The sequence below is a fragment of the Littorina saxatilis genome, linkage group LG5, assembly GCF_037325665.1.
Source record: "Littorina saxatilis isolate snail1 linkage group LG5, US_GU_Lsax_2.0, whole genome shotgun sequence".
NCBI classification, from domain to species: Eukaryota; Metazoa; Mollusca; class Gastropoda; order Littorinimorpha; family Littorinidae; genus Littorina; species Littorina saxatilis.
Window position 1 is genome coordinate 61,141,952 of NC_090249.1, and position 20,807 is coordinate 61,162,758.

The window sequence follows — 20,807 nt, forward strand, 5'->3', positions numbered from 1 at the left end:
CTTCTATTTCTTACTTGTTACTTTCCGGCTACAACGAACCTTTTGAACTCATTTGCATAACGAATCCCTCTTATAACAAACACGTTTTCATCGCCCCAGAGCCATTTTGTCTCTAAAAGTCACAAGGCTACAACGAACTGATGTCAATAATTCTCTCCAAAGACAAAAATACACAAACACAAGTAAAAGTATACCGGTAACAAACGGTCAAAGAATAAAAATAAGCCGCACATCAAAGGAAGAATACAGAGTGGAAATATGTGTGCTCTGTGTATGCGGCGAGATCAAAGGCAGGTCCATTGTGATGCCTTCTTTATAGACACTGACCCTCTTCCCAGGGGTCAATGACCCAGTTTTAGCTATGAGAGGTGGTTCCCCTGTCATATCTGAGAGAGGAAACACTTCCTGCACCGGGGTCAGTGACCGAGTTTAACCTATGGGGCGGTCTCTTTGATGTCTGGAGAGGAAACGTGGCCAGGGTAGTACCTAGTAGCTGAAACATGCATTATCACAAGTTGTTTGACTGGTACTCAGGCGGTCTCTTTGATTTTTTTGTATTTTGATACACTCCAGGAGGAAAAAAGTCGCGCCTTATGACCCGAAAATACGGTACATGCTTTTACACGACTTTTTAAATTTTACTTCTAAAATTACAGTAAAGTGAACATTTGAACTATGCCTCTCTATGGATTATATTATGAAGCTGTTGAAAACATGCAGAGATTGTACTCTCCAAGGAAAGATCGATGGGACGATCATTTGAAGGTGAGTGGGAAAACTTGTCTTAAGGCCATTTAGGGTTGAAAACTCTACAGCGAATTACTGATATAACGAACTAAAATGTATCTCCCTTTGTATCACCAACTCTTGTCCCAAATAGAAATAGTTTCTGAGAGGACGTAAACTCCCCCCTTTAGTTTTAATCTCCCTTGAGATTCGTTGTACCCGGACTCCACGGTATATGTCAAAGCAGCACCGCCCTGATATGGCCCTTCGTGGTCGGCTGGGCGTTAAGCAAACAAACAAACAAAAATTTCACACACACACACTCACACACACCATACTCTATCATTTGCCACCATGTCAGTAATATAGACTCAAAAGGCAGCTCCCTTTTGGGTTTGTCATGTGCCGCAGGATGTTCAGCCAAGCAGTCAAGACATGCAAAAAACATTCCTGTTGCTTGTCTATAAACAATCAAGCTTATCAACGCTGACAATGAATGTTTAGGCAAGTTTCTGTCGCTACTTTCAGGAATGAACACCAATCTGTAGTGCCCACTTTTTTCTTCACCACCTCACACTGAACATCCAGATATTTCAGCTCCAACCAACTGGGCTCATCAACCACAGCACGATGAAGAAAGTGGCCCCCGTTCTGTCTTCATTCTTGCAGCGATGAACACACTTCACACCATCTCAAACTCTGAAGTTTTTGAAGGACCTATATAGTTGAATCTTAAGGAAAGAGCTGTGTCTGTGTGTGTGTGTGTGTGTGTGTGTGTGTGTGTGTGTGTGTGTTTGTGTGTGTGTGTGTGGGTGTGTGTATGTGCGTGCGTGCGTGCGTGAGTGAGTGAGTGAGTGAGTGAGTGTGTGTGTGTGTGCGTGCGTGAGTGAGCGAGTGTGTGTGTGTGTGCGTGTGCAGTGATGAAGACACTTCACACCACCTCAAACTCTGAAGAACTGGGTTCATCCACAAGAGTGGGGGGACCGGGGGAATTGTTGTTACTGCCGCCGGAACTGAACAGATCGGCCCCCGGACCCGCCCCGACGTCTTCCAACACGAACCCCGCGTCTTTGTCCTCCTTACTCGGCCGCACCACCTCCCCCTCCAAGTCTTGGATCGTCTCTCGCTCGCGACTCTTTTCTCGTCGCTCTGAGCGGTCGCCGTCTCTCTCCCTGTCACTGCGTTCGTGCTTGTGCTTGTGTTTGTGCTTGTGTTTGTTTTTCTTCTTCTTCTTCTTGGACTTGTGCAACTTGCTACTGGAAGGGTCAAGGCTGGTCGGGGTGGACATGGAGGATGATGGGACGACGGGCGTTGCCGGGAGCGATGAAAACGACAGGGCTGTAAGGAGATGGAAGTTTTGATTAGGTAAAGAACAAGCAATGTGATACAGATGTCATACCCAGGAACTCTCATGTCAAATTTCATAAAGATCGGTCCAGTAGTTTACTCTCAATCGCTCTACACACACACACACACACACCACCACACCCTCGTCTTGATTCCCCCCTCTACGTTAAAACATTTAGTCAAAACTTGACTAAATGTAAAAAGAAGAAGAAAAAGAACAAGAACAAGAACAAGAACAACAAGAAGAAGAAGGGAAAGAATAAGAAACGTACATGTTGGCTGCACCAGTGTGGACGACTCGTCCCCAGAATCGTCGCTGAGGCGACTGACACTGTCGCTGTGCATCCTCTCCAGTGACGCTGTGCGCGACACTGCCGATGGCACCATGGGTGTGGATGTCGCTGTCGGCAGCAGTAGGGTCGGAGGGAGAGGGCTGGACGGTTCTGTCTGCTCCTGCTCACACACATGTACAACATCAGGGCTGTGCTAAAAGACTATATCTAAATAATCAGAAATAAAAGTAAAAAAATATAAGATAGTGTGAACTTTAAATAAATTAACCTTTAACTTACAATTCTTGGTTTTTTTTTAAATTCTGAATTTTGAAACGTTAGCAATCTATCTGTTTTGGGATTTGTGCCAAAGACTGAAATGACTTCAGGAATGATTACCACAAGAATTAATCATACAAAATATGTGACCACAGAAATAATAATACATCAGGAATGATTACCACAAGAATTAATCATACAAAATATGTGACCACAGAAATAATAATACATCAGGAATGATTACCACAAGAATTAATCATACAAAATATGTGACCACAGAAATAATAATACTTCAGGAATGAATACCACAAGAATTAATCATACAAAATATGTGACGACAGAAATAATTATACTTCAGGAATGATTACCACAAGAATTAATCATACAAAATATGTGACCACAGAAATAATAATACATCAGGAATGATTACCACAAGAATTAATCATACAAAATATGTGACCACAGAAATAATAATACATCAGGAATGATTACCACAAGAATTAATCATACAAAATATGTGACCACAGAAATAATAATACATCAGGAATGATTACCACAAGAATTAATCATACAAAATATCATGTGACCACAGAAATAATAATACATCAGGAATGATTACCACAAGAATTAATCATACAAAATATGTGACCACAGAAATAATAATACATCACGTCGCGAAGACCTTTTGATATTAAAGTGGAAACATAGCTCTTAGGTGTTGTTTTTATTTTATTTTTTAATTAAAGAATTAACCATTCATGTTTATTTTTTCGTATTGTTTGTTTGTTCGTTCATGGGCTGAAACTCCCATGGCTTTTACGTGTATGACCGTTTTTACCCCGCCATTTAGGCAGCCATACGCCGCTTTCGGAGGAAGCATGCTGGGTATTTTCGTGTTTCTATAACCCACCGAACTCTGACATGGATTACAGGATCTTTTTCGTGCGCACTTGGTCTTGTGCTTGTGTGTACACACGGGGGTGTTCGGACACCGAGGAGAGTCTGCACACAAAGTTGACTCTGAGAAATAAATCTCTCGCCGAACGTGGGGACGAACTCACGCTGACAGCGGCCAACTGGATACAAATCCAGCGCGCTACCGACTGAGCTACATCCCCGCCCTATTTTTCCGTATACTAGTTGGCTGACTAATTAACTAATTAACAGATTACTTCACAAATTGAGCGACTACAAGGTTTTGAACCCGTGACTTTAGGATCATATGTCCAGTACTCTACCAACTGAGCTAACAGGGCCCGTGTACTTCTGTCTTTTTCCCTTCCAACAATGACTTACAATTTTGATTCTTTTTCTGAGCGACTCTCCTTCCTCCAGCTCCTCGCCCTCCTGCTTCACATCCACTTCCTCCACCGACACAACGTCCTCCGCAAACAGCAGCGACTCGCTGAACGGCGTCGAATCCGAATCCAACTTCCGCTTGGATCCGCTGGGCCCCGGTGTGTTTTGGTTGGCGGCGGAATCCGTGGGGACCACCACCTCCCCCCCCACCTCCATGGGAACCTCACAATCCTCCACCACGCTTTGCTGCACCAGCCCCGCCGAGCTTGTGGACGGTTCCGACTTTATCGAGTCCTGTGTGTGAGGGAATGAGATGTTACAGTAATAATAATAATAATAATAATAATAAAAATAATTTAACATTTATATGACACTTCCCTGCAGCTCAAAGCGCTTTACAATTTAAAAGAAAAGAAAAACAATACATAAACAAGAAATTCCTTCGAGGTAGGAAAAACACCCCCGTTGGTCAAAGGGAAATAACCATTCTCACTGCACCCATTCTCACTGCCACCAACTGAGAAGGTTATTTCCCTTTGACCATGAATATTTTTCTCTATAAGTCCTTGTAGAATCTTAATCCACCAATAACTCCCTAACCGTGTGTTTGACTGGTCCCAATTTTTGTAAGGACCGTCTCAGGAATGTATAGAACCTGTTCACAAAGTTTGGTGACGATCGGTCCGTTCATTCTTGAGATCTATATGCGAACACAAACACACAAACACACAAACAAACAAACACATCGACCGAAACCTATACACACCCCTATACCGGGGGTGTAAATAGATACAATTTGTATAAATTATGACTCAAATAAAAAAAGCGACTAAAACTTTAGTTTAAGCAGCCGGCTGAAATGACAAAAGTGTGGGCGTTAAATGACAACAGTGTGGGTGTTAAATGACAACAGTGTGGGCGTTAAATGACAACAGTGTGGGTGTTAAATGACATAAGTGTGGGTGTTAAATGACGAAAGTGTGGGTGTTAAATGACATAAGTGTGGGTGTTAAATGACAAAAGTGTGGGTGTTAAATGACAACAGTGTGGGTGTTATATGACAAAAGTGTGGGCGTTAAATGACAACAGTGTGGGCGTTAAATGACAACAGTGTGGGTGTTAAATGACAACAGTGTGGGCGTTAAATGACAACAGTGTGGGTGTTAAATGACAAAAGTGTGGGCGTTAAATGACAACAGTGTGGGTGTTAAATGACATAAGTGTGGGTGTTAAATGACAAAAGTGTGGGTGTTAAATGACATAAGTGTGGGTGTTAAATGACAAAAGTGTGGGTGTTAAATGACATAAGTGTGGGTGTTAAATGACAAAAGTGTGGGTGTTAAATGACATAAGTGTGGGTGTTAAATGACAAAAGTGTGGGTGTTAAATGACATAAGTGTGGGTGTTAAATGACAAAAGTGTGGGTGTTAAATGACATAAGTGTGGGTGTTAAATGACAAACGTGTGGGTGTTAAATGACATAAGTGTGGGTGTTAAATGACAAAAGTGTGGGTGTTAAATGACATAAGTGTGGGTGTTAAATGACAAAAGTGTGGGTGTTAAATGACAACAGTGTGGGTGTTAAATGACAAACGTGTGGGTGTTAAATGACAAAAGTGTGGGTGTAAAATGACAAAAGTGTGGGTGTTAAATGACAAAAGTGTGGGTGTTAAATGACAAAAGTGTGGGTGTTAAATGACAACAGTGTGGGTGTTAAATGACAAAAGTGTGGGTGTTAAATGACAAAAGTGTGGGTGTTAAATGACAAAAGTGTGGGTGTTAAATGACAACAGTGTGGGTGTTAAATGACAAACGTGTGGGTGTTAAATGACAAAAGTGTGGGTGTTAAATGACAACAGTGTGGGTGTTAAATGACAAAAGTGTGGGTGTTAAATGACAAAAGTGTGGGCGTTAAATGACAACAGTGTGGGCGTTAAATGACAAACGTGTGGGTGTTAAATGACAAACGTGTGGGTGTTACATGACAAAAGTGTGGGTGTTAAATGACAAAAGTGTGGGTGTTAAATGACAACAGTGTGGGCGTTTAATGACAAAAGTGTGGGTGTTAAATGACAAAAATGTGGGTGTTAAATGACAAAAGTGTGGGTGTTAAATGACATAAGTGTGGGTGTTAAATGACAAAAGTGTGGGTGTTAAATGACATAAGTGTGGGTGTTAAATGACAAAAGTGTGGGTGTTAAATGACATAAGTGTGGGTGTTAAATGACAAAAGTGTGGGTGTTAAATGACATAAGTGTGGGTGTTAAATGACAAACGTGTGGGTGTTAAATGACAAAAGTGTGGGTGTTAAATGACAAAAGTGTGGGTGTTAAATGACAACAGTGTGGGTGTTAAATGACAACAGTGTGGGTGTTAAATGACAAAAGTGTGGGCGTTAAATGACAAAAGTGTGGGTGTTAAATGACAACAGTGTGGGCGTTAAATGACAAAAGTGTGGGTGTTAAATGACAACAGTGTGGGTGTTAAATGACAACAGTGTGGGTGTTAAATGACAACAGTGTGGGCGTTAAATGACAACAGTGTGGGTGTTAAATGACAACAGTGTGGGTGTTAAATGACAACAGTGTGGGCGTTAAATGACAACAGTGTGGGTGTTAAATGACAAAAGTGTGGGCGTTAAATGACAAAAGTGTGGGTGTTAAATGACAACAGTGTGGGTGTTAAATGACAAAAGTAAGGGTGTTAAATGACAAAAGTGTGGGTGTTAAATGACAAAAGTGTGGGTGTTAAATGACAACAGTGTGGGCGTTAAATGACAACAGTGTGGGTGTTAAATGACAACAGTGTGGGTGTTAAATGACAACAGTGTGGGTGTTAAATGACAACAGTGTGGGTGTTAAATGACAACAGTGTGGGTGTTAAATGACAAAAAGAAAATCCAAACACAGATAGACTGCCAATGTTCCAACGTTCCAATGTTCCAACGTTCCAATGTTCCAATGTTTTGTTTTGTCAATAATTAAACATTCCAATAACCTGCAATTCTTGTTTTTGGATTATTCAAAAATAAGAATTCTAACAAAAATGGATCGATACATAAATGATACTTGTATTTTTGACCAAAATATGAAATTTGACACAGATCTTGACAGTCGTTGTTCCTGTCGACCGCTAGTATGGTCTTGTAGGACAATGATTGTCTTGATCCGTGTCAAATGTCATCTTTTGGTGAGAAACACAAATGAGGTATATTACCTGTGTGCTAATGCTGGCAGCATACTGCATGGTGGGGCTGACGGTGGTCCTCTTCTCCTTCACATTTAACACCAGCACACTCTGCAACAACACGCACACACAACCTTCACATTTAACACCAGCACACTCTGCAACAACACCAAACACAACCTTCACATTTAACACCAGCACACTCTGCCACGACACGCAAACACAACCTTCACATTTAACACCAGCACACTCTGCAACAACACGCAAACACAACCTTCACATTTAACACCAGCACACTCTGCAACAACACGCAAACACAACCTTCACATTTAACACCAGCACACTCTGCAACAACACGCAAACACAACCTTCACATTTAACACCAGCACACTCTGCAACAACACGCAAACACAACCTTCACATTTAACACCAGCACACTCTGCAACAACACGCACACACAACCTTCACATTTAACACCAGCACACTCTGCAACAACACCAAACACAACCTTCACATTTAACACCAGCACACTCTGCAACAACACGCAAACACAACCTTCACATTTAACACCAGCACACTCTGCAACAACACGCAAACACAACCTTCACATTTAACACCAGCACACTCTGCAACAACACGCAAACACAACCTTCACATTTAACACCAGCACACTCTGCAACAACACGCAAACACAACCTTCACATTTAACACCAGCACACTCTGCAACAACACGCAAACACAACCTTCACATTTAACACCAGCACACTCTGCAACAACACGCACACACAACCTTCACATTTAACACCAGCACACTCTGCAACAACACCAAACACAACCTTCACATTTAACACCAGCACACTCTGCAACAACACGCAAACACAAGGTCAATCATGTGGACAGTCGACAAAAGGATGAAACTGCTTTTAGGTGCCAGGAGATTGGTTCCACATTACTCACAAGAGCATTTAGCTAAAGGGGAAGAACTGCGATTTTTGTGCAGTTTATTCCTGGGTGTGGAATCGTTCGATTCTAACCTTACTTTTTGTGCTGTTTATTCCTGGGTGTGGAATCGTTCGATTCTAACCTTACTTTTGTGCACATTTCTTGGGTTTAACATCATCGCAATGTCTTCCCACTCAATATAACCAGTTCTGAAAGCTCCAGCATGAAAGTGGATGCCTTTACAAGGAAAATGAATGTAGAGAGTTTACCTCGGGAATTGGCAGGCAGGACGGGCGAGTACGTCCATACATCACGTAGTACATGTCTGCCACGCCGCAGCGAAGACGACTGTCAAACGACAGGCTACAGCTGGAAATTACACAAAGTGTCAAAACAGAAGCTCGTACATTTATTTCCTCAACAAGTTCAGAAAAGCAAAATGCTCTTGAGTTATAAAAAAAGTCTCTGAGTTATAACAAAAGTCTCTTGAGTTATAACAAAAGTCTCCGAGTTATAACAAAAGTCTCTTGAGTTCAGACACTGCAGACACTACAGACACTGCAGACACTACAGACACTGCAGACACTACAGACACTGCAGACACTACAGACACTGCAGACACTGCAGACACTACATACACTGCAGACACTACAGACATTACAGACACTACAGACACTGCAGACACTACAGACACTGCAGACACTGCAGTACACTACAGACACTACAGACACTGCAGACACTACAGACACTGCAGACACTACAGACACTACAGACACTACAGACACTGCAGACACTACAGACACTACAGACACTACAGACACTGCAGACACTACAGACACTACAGACACTACAGACACTGCAGACACTACAGACACTACAGACACTACAGACACTGCAGACACTGCAGACACTACAGACACTACAGTTATAACAAAAGTCTCTTGAGTTATAACAAAAGTCTCCGAGTTATAACAAAAGTCTCCGAGTTATAACAAAAGTTTCTTGAGTTCAGACACTGCAGACACTACAGACACTGCAGACACTACAGACACTGCAGACACTACAGACACTGCAGACACTACAGACACTGCAGACACTACAGACACTACAGACACTGCAGACACTACAGACACTGCAGACACTACAGACACTACAGACACTACAGACACCACAAACACTACAGACACTGCAGACACTACAGACACTACAGACACTACAGACACTGCAGACACTGCAGACACTACAGACACTGCATACACTGCAGACACTGCAGACACTGCAGACACTACAGACACTGCAGACACTGCAGACACTACAGACACTGCAGACACTGCAGACATTGCAGACACTGCAGACACTACAGACACTGCAGACACTGCAGACACTGCAGACACTGCAGACACTACAGACACAACAGACACTGCAGACACTACAGACACTGCAGACACTGCAGACACTGCAGACACTGCAGACACTACAGACACTGCAGACACTACAGACACTACAGTTATAACAAAAGTCTCTTGAGTTATAACAAAAGTCTCCGAGTTTTAACAAAAGTCTCTGAGTTATAACAAAAGTTTCTTGAGTTCAGACACTGCAGACACTACAGACACTGCAGACACTACAGACACTGCAGACACTACAGACACTGCAGACACTACAGACACTGCAGACACTGCAGACATTGCAGACACTGCAGACACTACAGACACTGCAGACACTGCAGACACTGCAGACACTGCAGACACTACAGACACAACAGACACTGCAGACACTACAGACACTGCAGACACTGCAGACACTGCAGACACTGCAGACACTACAGACACTGCAGACACTACAGACACTACAGTTATAACAAAAGTCTCTTGAGTTATAACAAAAGTCTCTGAGTTATAACAAAAGTCTCTGAGTTATAACAAAAGTCTCTTGAGTTCAGACACTGCAGACACTACAGACACTGCAGACACTACAGACACTGCAGACACTACAGACACTGCAGACACTACAGACACTGCAGACACTGCAGACACTGCAGACACTACAGACACTGCAGACACTACAGACACTGCAGACACTGCAGACACTACAGACACTGCAGACACTGCATACACTGCAGACACTGCAGACACTACAGACACTGCAGACACTGCAGACACTACAGACACTGCAGACATTGCAGACACTGCAGACACTACAGACACTGCAGACACTGCAGACACTGCAGACACTACAGACACTGCAGACACTACAGACACTACAGACACTACAGACACTGCAGACACTACAGACACTACAGACACTGCAGACACTACAGACACTACAGACACTGCAGACACTACAGACACTGCAGACACTACAGACACTACAAACACATAAAACACAACATTGGACACAATAGGGCTATACAGGAGAGGAAGTCTTATGAAGGTAGATTTACACACCTTATAAACAGTAACATCTGAAAAGAGGGTCTCGTTAAGGCAAAAGGGGCTGGGGGGGGGGGGGGGGGTCTACTGGAGCTAGCATGACAAGTGAATTCAGAGAATGAAGCGAGACTGACTTCATTATTTTCCACAGACACACACACAAACACAGACAGACAGAGAGACACACACACTGACTTCATCATTTTCCACAGTCGCTCCACCAGGGTATCTGTGTTGAGTGCACTCTGCACCAGGTCCAGCTTCTTGAAGGGCGGGTTTATCGTCAACATACGGAGGATGCGATGCCTGCACACACACAAATAGATGCCAAGATATGATACCGATCAGACATGAGACCAGCAAATGTTCCAAAAGTAGGAAACTAAGCCGGGGTCCAGGGGCCGCATAGGCCCCTGGTGGGGTCCAGGGGCAAAACCTCGGTGGGGGGCTCAGGGAGGCAAAGCCCCCCTGACGGAAAATGAATGTTAGAATTATAAAGGCAATTTTGGGGCCTCTCCTGATAGCAAAAAATTAGATCATGCCTTTTTAAAAAGCCATAAAAACCACAAGAATAATATGTTTTAGCATTTTAAACAAAAGTGTAATTTATAACAATCACACACACACAAAACTTACTTGAAAACTTTCAGAACCAACACATTTTTTACACCAAGTCCGTATTTCACCTCGCAGTGGCCGTTGTCGCACCACGTGCACACGGCCTGACCGGGAATGGATATCTTGGCGATACTGTCGCCAATGAGCTGGCGCCTTTCTTTCTTGTTGATAATGACAGTCACTTCTTCTGACAGCCAGTTGGCTTTCCACTTGTTTTTCACACTTTGGTCGTCGATCGTAGGGCTTCCACAGCCGACAAAACAATACGGAATCCAGACGCCATGATGCTACATTTTTCACCTTCAGCGTTTGGAGATCGGCAGCCAATCAAAACAACCCGCAAACCGCCATAGGTGAATAATTAAGCCTAGGCGATAATCGTCGGAGATCGACAGCCAATCAAACGCGACCCATGATACTGCTGTGGGTTCACGCGAGTGCTGGGGTACGGGTGAGCAAAGGAAAATATTGGAATTCCGATAAAAATTCGGACCAGTCCCATGTCTGACCGATACATGCACAGCCTAGTGCTGAAGTCAAGAAGTAAACACGACTAACTGCAGTTTGGTCACTTCCTCTGGGAAACATGCAGAAGAAGGGACAGAATTTTGACATCTTCTCACACTTTTTGTTGTTTACTTGACTTTATTTGGTGTTTAACGTCGTTTTCACCCACGAAGGTTATATTGCGACAGAGTTTTTGTTGTTGCTTCTTTGCTGTGGAAGGGAGGATCAAGAAGAGATCTCTTGGTTTGTTCAATTGGTGTGGTTTGTCTTTAAGAAAGGGATCAAGAAATCCTTTTCACCTTGTCCCCCCAACCCCCAGCCCCCCCCTCCCCAGAACCTCTCACCCCATACACTTTTCCCTTTCAAATGCGTGTAGCAATGGAAAAAAGGAAGCCAACCTGATGTAGTAATCCTTGTCTGTCTCCACCATGCTCAGGACATAGTCAAGTTGTTCTGCGCTCGCCTCAGCTGAAAAACAGAATCAAGGACAAAAATGATAAATGAGCCAAAGAGCATGCAAGCCTTCACATTGTGTGCGTAACATTTACTCACAACATGATGTCAGGCAAGTTTCAGTGGTGATAATACCAACAATATTTAAGTTTCAAAGGTCTAGCTTCAAAAACATCTGAGATAACTTCAATGTTACGTTTTAATGAACCATACATGACCCTGCTGTGACCCCAACATGTGGCGAAGGTCAACCAGACAGGGCCGGGTCATGTCGGCAGATCATCAAACCCTAGAAGTGTGCATAGTTTCAAAGCTCTAGCTTTAAAAACGTCTGAGATAACCTCAAGGTTAATTTGTTTGTCCACGGACAGTCGTCCGTCCATATGGACAGACATTGCTCATTACTTACACACACCGATTACTCAGGTGAGTCAAAAATGAAATACTGAACACCGTCGAAGTGACTCAGCAGAAGTGCAGTGTCAACTTCCGAGGGTAGCCTACCGCAACGACCCGATATTCCTCCCTGGAGCGTCTGTAAGATCGACAGGTCTGGCAGCGGAACGAAAATTCAGATGTGGATGGAGCAGCGAATTTAGGGCAGGGTTCGTACAGTTTTTTTGTTCTAAAATTCAAGGACTTTTCAAGGACTTTCAAGACCTTCTGAAGAGAAAATCAAGCACCCTCTTACCTTCAAAGCTCGCAATGAAACACTCGCTAGTTATTATACCCTCTTCCCGCACGCCGATTTAAATCATTGGATGTTCAAAAACTAATGATAAGCACCATTTTTCATTTCCTTTGATGAGCATCTGGTGTCGTGCACCGGCCATGTGGCTTTTCAAGGCGGCTTCTCCCATGCTCGAAATGTTGAAGTCTTTTTTACACACGAAGCATCGCGCATGATGTTTCGATTTATCCGATGCTTCTACAAGCCAAGCTTTGTATTTTGCATTGGCAAGCCATTGACGATTGAAGACGCAGTTGCCTTTCCCCATTTTCCACGCTAAGACACAGGAAGAGATATAAAAATGCCACTGCGGTTCTCCGCGTCTGCAAACTATTAGTCATTCTGTAGTTGTTTCCCTTGCCAACTTCCGGGAAGGGAAGCAACTACGGGTGACTAGTAATAGTTAGTTCGTCTGCTTTCGTTTTCACTCGATCTTTTATTCTCCCAAAATGTGTGTACATGTACTGTATTTGACGAAAAAAAGTGGGGTTGCATTTTTTTTTAAATAAGACAAGCTGCTGACGAAATGTATAGGCAACAATTTGGAAAATTCAAGTACTTTTCAATGACTATTTAACAAAACTCTATTTTCAAGCACTTTTCAAGGCCTGGAAAAGGTTTTCCAATTTTCAAGGAGTTTTCCAGGGTTCAAGGACTCTGTACGAACCCTGTTAGGGACGGGGCGGCGTGAGAGAATACCGGAACAAGGAACAGGTGTAAGGACCCCCCCAAAAAATAAATAAATAAAAAAAAAATTTAAAAAAAAATGAAATACAGTATCCCACTCTACTCACTCCTGATGAAGTCGATGAGACAGTCAAGCGAGGCCAGACGGACATCGCGGAAGACACCGTACTGTGCGTACTGTCTGAAGATGCTGGCGTCGCTGGGCAGGTGAGCGAATCGCTGTAACTGTCTCAATGCCCGCAGGCAGCTGACTGTCACCGTGAAGCGATAGCACGGCAGCAGTTTCTCCAGGTTCAGCGCCCTCGTGATCTCTTCCAGGATCAGCTTCATGTCTCCGGACAGCGTCTCTGAGCTCACCACTTGTCTGCAATGACAAAATACATGTACACAGGTTAACACCATTTGTCTGCAATGACAAAATACATGTACATTCATTTACACCAATTCTTTCATTTTTTCCATCTCTACTGTGAGATCCCATTTCCTGAGACTTTCTATTCATTCTTGTGAGCTCGCCACTTGTCTGGAATAGCAAAAAAAATGTCAGATGTTTCCGATTCCCCAACCGACTCTATTTTTTCCTCCCGACCCAAGAACTTTTACTGACCCTTCAAAAGAAAGTTTTATTAAAAGGACACAATTCGATTTTGCAGACTTTGCTTTGCAAGGAAAGTTACTCTTTTTGCAATATCCTGGGGCCACAGTTCCATTGAGAAGCCACATACGCCTGCATAAAATAAAAATAAACTTCAATAAAAAAAATAAAAAAAAGGAACAGACCTACGGACCTTACTTTTTTTTTACCTTGTCATCCGAAACAAACTTGATTGGGGGGGGGGCCTAAACAAACAAACAAACAGAAAAGACACCACAAATTCCGTGTCCTCACCCAGTGAGCAGAGAGACGGACGTGGCGGCAGGGGTAACGGTGTGAGAGATGGCGTCGACCAGAGCGGCCCGGTAGTAGTTGTCGGAGTACTTGTTCTTGATGTTGTCGTTGTACTTGAAGAGGTCCAGCAGGAATCGCAGGATCTCGGGGATACACACCTGATGCACGTCACGCAGGTACGCCATGGAGGACACCATCGCCTGCAGAGTGTAATGATAAAGGTGTGAAATATTACAACTGTTACAGTGAAAACCCCCTTTTTCACACCGCTCCAATTTAAGACTTCTCCTTTTTTACGACTGTGCTTTCATCCGATGTTTTGTTCATAGCCTCTGTAACTTGACCTCCATTTTTAATAAATTAGAAGAACGATGGTGACTGCGCATGAGAGTGATACATTTTTTCATCCGTTTTAAGACTCCCTACCTTTTAAGCCTGATTTTATCAGATTGTTTTAGGGGGTTTCCCTGTATTACACCTGGAACAGTTGGAGAAAAACACACAAAGAAAGCAATACAAACTATGTGTTTGAGACAGTGGCTGTATGTCTGAAATAGCAGGAATATACAAGGAAATACCTTTTTTTCTGTACATTTTCTTTGGATTAACTGACTGACTCACTGTGATCAACTGATTGATTTCATGAAAAAATACAAAAACAAAGAGACTGCCAACGTTCCAAAATTCAGAATAAAAAAACAAGAAAGGTAGGTTGTTGGAACGTTTGTTATTGACAAAACAATACATTCACAAATATATCGACCCAACGGTCTTTTAAGTGCACAGACAAACAATAACGAAAACTTATCTGGCTGATTTTTTCTTCCGCCTGCCACGATTCAATCGCTTGCGGCTTCGTGGCAGGCGGAAGAACAAATCAGCCAGATAAGTTTTCGTTATCAATTGTTTGTCTGTGCACTTAAAAGACCGTTGGGTCGATATATTTGTGTATGTATTGTTTTGTCAATAACAAACGTTCATACAACCTACCTTTCTTGTTTTTTGATTCTGATTGATTTTTAAGACTGACGGACTGATTGAACGATTGAATGCTGACATTGATACACAGTTGTCTGCCAGGCTCTAAGATCCCTCGTTAACAATGCAACCCAACAAACCATGGCGACCCATTCCCAGTATTTCAAGCAGACCAAAACTCTAGCTCAGGCTGGACAATAAAAAACAAGAAAAAGGCCAGTGGCTGATTACACCTAAACACATTCATCTAGATACGCGCAACTCTTGTTGCTGCTAGCTTTCCACTGGGAAGAAGCGACTCAAATTACACAGCAACAGGATAATAAAGTAAAGTAATAATGACAAAAAGCCCAGTAACCTTGAGGATGAAGTAGTGCTGGAAGTTGGTGAAGTTATTCTGTTTGATGATGGCAGGACAGGAGTGGGAGCCGAACATCTTGCGGAAGATGGCCATCATGGCTGGCGGGCCTTGCCACGTGGCCACCATGGAGTTCGCCACTTTGGTCAGACAGGTGCAGGCTTGGGTTCGAACCTTGTAGTAACAGTGCTCCATCTCGATGGTGTCGGTGAGGGCCAGGCGGGTGGCAGGGGTCGGGTAGCGCTCCAGGGCGAAGATGGCTTCCCGCTGAGCCACGACGTCGCGTTCGTACCTCAGCTGGTACTGCCACATGTAGTCTGGCTGCTCCCACACCACCTGGGGACCAGGACCAAAAGGAAAAGGATCAGTCTGCTGAGCCCTGGGCTGGTACAGTGGAACCTCTCACACCACCTGGGGACCAGGACCAAAAGGAAAAGGATCAGTCTGCTGAGCCCCGGGGCTGATACATTGGAACCTGGGGACCAGGACCAAAAGGAAAAGGATCAGTCTGCTGAGCCCTGGGCTGGTACAGTGGAACCTCTCACACCACCTGGGGACCAGGACCAAAAGGAAAAGGATCAGTCTGCTGAGCCCTGGGCTGGTACAGTGGAACCTCTCACACCACCTGGGGACCAGGACCAAAAGGAAAAGGATCAGTCTCCTGAGCCCCGGGGCTGATACAGTGGAACCTCCCTTTTAGGACACCCCATTTAAGACCCACCCTCCCCCCCCCCCCCCCTCTTTCAAGACCCTGTTTTCTAAGATTGTCTGTTCCTAACCTCGGTAAATTTAAGCCCAATTTAAGACTCCCTCCTTTTTAAGACCTCACATTTATTGGAGTTGTTACAAGGGGGATTTGCCTGTAACATGCACTCTCTAGTTCATCTCTTGACAAGAATGCCTCAAGATGAAATCTAAACACCCAGATCAATGCCATCACTCATACTGAAAATTGTGTAAATCTAAGTAATTATGCAGAATTGAACGTGGGCACTAGATAAAATATAAGATCATATTATCTCCATGCACAAGATCCCAGCTGCACTCAAAACATGTTCTTAAATGTACAGCAGAGTCCTGGTTGAACTCAACCTTGCATATGTCCAACACATTTCTTTCATAAAGATTTCCTTATTATATGCAACAGGCTGGGGAACTACTGTCTTGAAAAAAACCTCTGCAACAGGCAAGGGTCCAGGGACCGCCAATGGTCCTGGTCGGGTGCAGGGGCAAGGCTTCCGCTCAGGGGCCCAGGCTGGCAAAGCCCCCCGGTCGAAATTAATTTTGGGCATTTCTCGAGGGTATCAGGCCTCTGCGCGCACAACATTTCTGGACAGTGTACCATAGCACGTTGATCAATAATTGTGTACTAAGTCTATATAAAGTGATCTGTGATCCTTTCATCCAGGGTGAAAATTCAACTTTCACTTGTTGGAAGAAACACATGGCCCGGATTTTATTTTTTCCTCATAGATGAATTTTCTGCCTCCAAAAAAACAATCAGGTTTCCTCTGAAATTCGTGGATCCACGGAGAATTTCCCATCCTGGACCCTATGAATCTCTCCCCCCCCCCCCCCCCCCAGACCTTCCCTCACCTGTCTGAGAAGCTGCATGTCAGGGTCCACCCTCAGCCACAGGACGGGGGAGTCAGCGTCCATGGCTGACAGATCCATGTCCACCTCCTCCCCCGTCACCAGCGGGATCTTCTTCTTCTTGTTGCGTCGACTCTTGGAGTGGCATGTGATCTCGAACTTTGTCTTGTTCTCCTCGATGTTGAAGGTGTGGTTGAAGGACCCGTCCAGCTCCTGGATGGTGACGGTGAGGGGGCCCACGTAGCGCAGACCGCCGCGCGCCGTTAGGTCCTGCTTGATCTCAAGCTCCACCACGTTGCGTTTGCGGTTGAATACAAAGTTGCCAAAGAACCTGAATTCAATTCAATTCAATAAAACTTTCCTAAAGTCTGAATGCAACAAACAGAAATTTTTCTTTTGGCTTGTGTACCAGATAATATCCCATAAAAACACACTCTACGAATGATGAGAGAAGGCGAGATTGGTTACTGTTGTACTGTTTCATGTCTGCCGAACAAATTGGAATACTGTAAGTTGAATACTGTAACTGGAGTACTGTAACTGGGATTAATGTTCTTTAGAGGATGAAAGCCACTTGTTGATTGTAATGCTTGTCATCCTCTCAGGAGCCAGGAGTTAGACAGTGGCTTGTTCATTTCAATGCTTGTTATTCTCTCAGGAGCCAGGAGTTAGACAGTGGCTTGTTCATTACAATACTTGTTATACTCTCAGGAGCCAGGAGTTAGACAGTGGCTTGTTCATTACAATACTTGTTATACTCTCAGGAGCCAGGAGTTAGACAGTGGCTTGATCATTACAATACTTGTTATACTCTCAGGAGCCAGGAGTTAGACAGTGGCTTGATCATTACAATACTTGTTATACTCTCAGGAGCCAGGAGTTAGACAGTGGCTTGATCATTACAATACTTGTTATACTCTCAGGAGCCAGGAGTTAGACAGTGGCTTGTTCATTACAATACTTGTTATTCTCTCAGGTGCCAGGAGTTAGACAGTGGCTTGTTCATTACAATACTTGTTATTCTCTCAGGAGCCAGGAGTTAGACAGTGGCTTGTTCATTACAATACTTGTTATTCTCTCAGGAGCCAGGAGTTAGACAGTGGCTTGTTCATTACAATACTTGTTATACTCTCAGGAGCCAGGAGTTAGACAGTGGCTTGTTCATTACAATACTTGTTATTCTCTCAGGTGCCAGGAGTTAGACAGTGGCTTGTTCATTACAATACTTGTTATACTCTCAGGAGCCAGGAGTTAGACAGTGGCTTGTTCATTACAATACTTGTTATACTCTCAGGTGCCAGGAGTTAGACAGTGGCTTGTTCATTACAAATATAGGTTACACACTCCGAGTTCTGAATATCGTGCATATTTTCCCTAGGATCGATTTTCAGGTATTACAATACCTGTAAATCGACCCGAGGGAAAATATGCACGATATTCAGGACGAGGTGTGTAAGCTTTTTATCCCATTACTCCGACGTTTTCATTAAAAAACCTAACTTTTTGACACAAACTTTGCGAGTGCCTGTTTACTGCTCATCAAACCTTCTGCCACCGAAAATCGTGTCATGATATTCATGTGCGAAACGAGTCCCCTTTTGTCTTTTTGTTTCCAGGATTGTGCCGTTGAATGCATTTGATACTGTGCAGTTACCGGCTGGTTTCAGTCGGTTACCCGAGCTGTCATTCGTCAAAACTGCGAAAGACCGCATTTTGATCATCTTCGCTTCACAGCTAGCGACGGGAGAGAATGATACCCGAAGGGAAGTAACTCATTTTGGACCTGAGTTCAGCGGGATTCGAAAGACCGCGTGTGTGATTTTACAAGCGATGAAGATGATTGCTGAGTTTGTGCTTATTCGAGCCTTTGTGCTTCAGTGTTCAAATTTGTATTACCTACTTCTTCAATCGTCACTTACTGATTTAGGTGAGCCTAACTTTGATGTCTGTCGTTGTCTTAGGCGAGGTATCTGTCTGGGGGAAAACGGCGCACCACTGTCGAGTTGTTTTTATGCGGCAACGCATGTAGCCTAGTGGTCTCTGTATGTCCAAGATCCGACCTTCTTCGCCACCTTTTATTCTAACAGTATCACCAACTTTGAAAATGGCAATTTCCATGCCGGTCAACTTGAGCCGAAGATACTACATGTATAGCAAACGACAGATCCTGCAGCAGAGGGTGCGTATCGCTAGCGCTTGTGAGACGCACCGGCCTCAGACGATAGATCTGTAGCAGACGACTGATGAGACAGCCTTGTTCTGTTGAACCATACTTAGCAATCAATGCTCTAAAAGCGATAACAAATGAACAAAACTATAAGCATACTGTTTTAGTGTAAGTTTTATTTTGTCGCTCAAGATTTTGAATCAGGATGCTCTTGGGATTGATCTAAGCGGTTGCCCATGAAGCGTACCTCGTTACGACAACTTTACTAGAGTTGTGCGCCTTGAATCACTGTGTGTCTCTGTCGCTCTCTCTCGTGCTCTCTGTCTCTCTCTCTCAGTCTCACCGCGTCGGACAACTCATAATCTTCACTCAGCTCTATTCACCCAAACAGATTATGTACATTCTTTGTTGTTTTCTTTATTTCTTCAATGATAATGTTTGTAGATCGTTAGCCAAACGTCAGTTCGACTTTTATACCGCAGAATATCTCAATCGTTTTGCTGAAAAAAAAGTAGTCCCGAGTTAACGATAAATATGCAGATGACCTCTATAAATTATTCAGTTGTACTCTGAGACCAAAGACAAAGACCAATGACAGGTGAGATCGAGACTCGGTTGTGATGGATAATTCATATGGTTGTGATGGATAATCCAAAATAATCCCCTCCTCAGCTAACAGAGACAAAGAGGCAGGTCATGGGATAATACTTGTTATTCTCTCAGGTGCCAGGAGTTAGACAGTGGCTTGTTCATTTCAATACTTGTTATACTCTCAGGAGCCAGGAGTTAGACAGTGGCTTGTTCATTACAATACTTGTTATACTCTCAGGTGCCAGGAGTTAGACAGTGGCTTGTTCATTACAATACTTGTTATTCTCTCAGGTGCCAGGAGTTAGACAGTGGCTTGTTCATTACAATACTTGTTATACTCTCAGGTGCCAGGAGTTAGACAGTGGCTTGTTCATTACAAAACTTGTTATCCTCTCAGGAGCCAGGAGTTAGACAGTGGCTTGTTCATTACAATACTTGTTGTTCTCTCAGGAGCCAGGAGTTAGACAGTGGCTTGTTCATTACAATACGTGTTATACTCTCAGGAGCCAGGTGTTAGACAGTGGCTTGTTCATTACAATACTTGTTGTACTCTCAGGAGTTAGACAGTGGCTTGTTCATTACAATACTTGTTATACTCTCAGGAGCCAGGAGTTAGACAGTGGCTTGTTCATTACAATACTTGTTATACTCTCAGGTGCCAGGAGTTAGACAGTGGCTTGTTCATTACAATACTTGTTATACTCTCAGGAGCCAGGAGTTAGACAGTGGCTTGTTCATTACAATACTTGTTAT

The 20,807-nt window shown here is 43.5% G+C and overlaps 1 protein-coding gene across 1 annotated transcript in view; it reads right to left on the reverse strand.

The window, feature by feature from the left end:
* LOC138967632 (transcription initiation factor TFIID subunit 2-like) overlaps positions 1-20,807 on the reverse strand; it is a 38,192-nt gene that overhangs the window by 274 nt on the left and 17,111 nt on the right. The window contains exons 14-24 of the mRNA XM_070340234.1: positions 17,300-17,627; positions 15,704-16,039; positions 14,368-14,567; positions 13,586-13,842; positions 12,007-12,076; positions 10,679-10,789; positions 8,321-8,420; positions 7,140-7,220; positions 3,921-4,217; positions 2,346-2,526; positions 1-2,064 (exon numbers count right to left, since the gene is read on the reverse strand). The exon at positions 1-2,064 is cut by the window's left edge and continues 274 nt beyond it. Coding sequence (XP_070196335.1) covers positions 1,658-2,064; positions 2,346-2,526; positions 3,921-4,217; positions 7,140-7,220; positions 8,321-8,420; positions 10,679-10,789; positions 12,007-12,076; positions 13,586-13,842; positions 14,368-14,567; positions 15,704-16,039; positions 17,300-17,627 — 2,368 coding nt within the window. The 3' untranslated portion in view covers positions 1-1,657. The remainder of the gene's footprint in view (positions 2,065-2,345; positions 2,527-3,920; positions 4,218-7,139; positions 7,221-8,320; positions 8,421-10,678; positions 10,790-12,006; positions 12,077-13,585; positions 13,843-14,367; positions 14,568-15,703; positions 16,040-17,299; positions 17,628-20,807) is intronic.